Below are 2604 nucleotides of genomic sequence, written 5' to 3'. Positions count from 1 at the left end.
TTTTTTGAGAAGAAGAGGTTATAAAACATGCCTAAGGTATGGGTGTCTGCCAAAGGAAGAAAAAGAAAGAGAAAAAAAAAGCTACCGAAATCTAGACGGAATGGGCCGAAACCTCCAAGAACAAGAAGTCTCCAAGAAAAAAGAAAAGTGGTTTGGGCCGGGCTTGGCTCCAAGATTATAATAAGACGGCGCACCGCACCGCACCTTTCACTTTCAGACAGCGCAAGGAACCACACCACAGCCACTCTTTTCTTCTCGGCGGAGGCGGAGGCGAACGAGGAACCCTAGATCCGCAAGGTACGCGCACCAAAACCTACCCAAATCTCCATACAACTGCAATCCGATAGATCTCGTAGGCGGCCGGGGCCGGCGGTGGTGATTCGTGACGGACTTGTCGTCCTTAATCCCTAACCGATGCCGATGTATTGTTCGCAGGCCGGCGACGATGGCGGCGCTCTCAACAGAGTTCTTCGGCGAGGTATCTTTGCCAAAACTGACATCTTTTTTCCGTGCAATCAAGGATAATCCAATTCTGTGCAAGTGCAATAGAAACAGCAAAATCAAGATTACTTTTTTTTATACCCGACCTGAACCTGAATCTGAACCTGAACCTGTACATCCTGACGGACTGCTGCTTGTTTTCCTGCAAATCATATCTATCATTAACCAACTTATTTTCCTGCTTGATCTGTGAATAACTTTTTTACTCATCCCTGCTGGCCTGCTACAGCCAACGCAGGCGGCGCCGGTAGCGGATGAGCAATGACGCCTGCCAAGCAGGCTCATGCGCTCGCACAATCTCTCCACTGAGGTACCTAACCAAAATTGCCATCTTTCTTCTCATGATTTATCTCCCGTCATCAAGGATGATGTAGCCAGCCATAATCGAAGTCTGTGCAATCAAAACGGCAGCATCCATGTGTCTCTCGCTTCTATCAGCTACTCCCTCTGTCTCATAATATAAGAACGTTTTTGGCACTACATGAGGTAGTACTACTGTATGTAGAAACAAGAGCAAAATTATCATGGCCATACTTGTCTAACCTGACCTGAACCTGTACATCTTAACGTACTGCTGTTTGTAGCAACAGGACTGCATGCAAATCAAGCAACTTATTTTCCTGGTTGATCTGAGCATGACTTTTTCACTCGCCCCTTTAGCAAATAATTAATTCCAACGCATAAGATAAATGTTGCCGTGGTTTCGATATCTCTTCTTCCTGATGCACTAACTAGCTCCTTGTATGATTCTCTCTGTGATTTCATCTATCCATACACAGCAAGTATGATTCTGTGACTAGTGCTGCATGATGCATCCTGTATCTATCGAACCTCACTTAAATTGGGAGACAGGACAAGACAGGATTCTTCTAAATTATTTACCATTCACATTCAGCGCTTACATAATGATCGACGATGCAAGTTAAGTACAATGATCATCATCTATGTGTGTCAATCCAGCATGCTCGTGCACCCTCTGCACGCCAGGTACAGCAGAAGAAGGAGGAGCTGTATGAGGCGGTGTCTAAGGCGGAACAGAAGAAGCAGGAGCTGCTCAATTTGATGGCTAATGAGCAGCATTTTTCTGCACAATCCACTCAAGGACAAGCTGCCCTGTAGGATACAAAATCACTTTAATTTCCTGTTTGTTTGTTTGTTTGTTTGTTTGTTTGTTTGTTTGACCATATATGATTTCATTTGACCTACCCTACCCCTCTCTGCCTGCAGGCCCTGGAAGGTGTACTCGAAAAGGGCTCGGGGTGTGCTAGATGTAGCTTGCAAGGCGACATTTTTCGTCTATGCTGGTGCTTTTCTGCTCGGTATCACTGGCACCGGCAGGATGCTGGGGCTAACAAGCCAAGTCGCCAGTCAAGACGAGATCGACGATTGAGAACCAATCAAGGACAGGCCCAGTTCAATTCTGACCCCTGCAGTTTGGTTAGCTAGCACCACCATGCTATGGTTGTGATATTTGTCTGACATGGTGTCATGTTGTTTTATCTTTTATATCTGTTGGAGTGAAACCGTAAAGACTTGGTGTGGACATGCATTACATAGGGCTTGTTGTATGTTACCGCAGGGGTGCGTCACTGGCAATCGTTGTTGGTGTTAGAATTGCTAGATTATAACTGCCTTAAGCAGTTATTTAGTGCCCAAAGTGTTGTGCAGACGCACGCCTTCTCTGTGTAAGGTCGCCTGTTCCCTACGAAGAGGCACCTATTCGTTCAAGAGGCGCCTCCTCTTGTAAAACAGACGGGAATCCTTGTGTAAATACCTCGAAGTCAGTGATCAATGAATCACAAGTTCTTTCCAGTCACTTGGTTTCTTTACACGTTCTACCGAGAGAGCGCCCTGCTCCCGCTCAACGCATGGCAAGCGGACATGAGCGGCGACTTTACGGTTTAGGGACATGGGCAGCCAACGTCAACGTATCATCCAGTCATGTAAACTTGCTCGCCATCATAGCAGCAGCAACAACTTCTCCGGGCTTTTTCTTTTGGTTTTTTCATTTTATCTTCTCTCCCTTTTTCTTTTTCTTTTTTATGTTTCTTTTTCGTTTTGAGTGACAATTTCGTTTTTCTGTTTCTTATTTTCCATAAATCC

At 45.4% G+C, this 2604-nt stretch overlaps 1 protein-coding gene across 1 annotated transcript; it reads left to right on the top strand.

Annotated features, from left to right (window-relative positions):
* The first annotated feature begins 217 nt into the window (after positions 1–217).
* On the top strand, positions 218–2272 carry LOC119295030. Its single transcript, XM_037573359.1, has 4 exons — positions 218–297; positions 436–478; positions 1462–1616; positions 1729–2272. Exons 2-4 carry the CDS (start codon positions 446–448, stop codon positions 1889–1891), a joined length of 351 nt encoding a protein of 116 aa, XP_037429256.1. The 5' UTR covers positions 218–297; positions 436–445; the 3' UTR covers positions 1892–2272.
* Positions 2273–2604: the final 332 nt, after the last annotated feature.

The sequence above is a fragment of the Triticum dicoccoides genome, chromosome 1A (genome assembly GCF_002162155.2).
Source record: "Triticum dicoccoides isolate Atlit2015 ecotype Zavitan chromosome 1A, WEW_v2.0, whole genome shotgun sequence".
NCBI lineage: Eukaryota > Viridiplantae > Streptophyta > Magnoliopsida > Poales > Poaceae > Triticum > Triticum dicoccoides.
The sequence above is the reverse complement of the archived record's forward strand: the minus strand, read 5'-3'. Positions and strand labels throughout refer to the sequence as shown.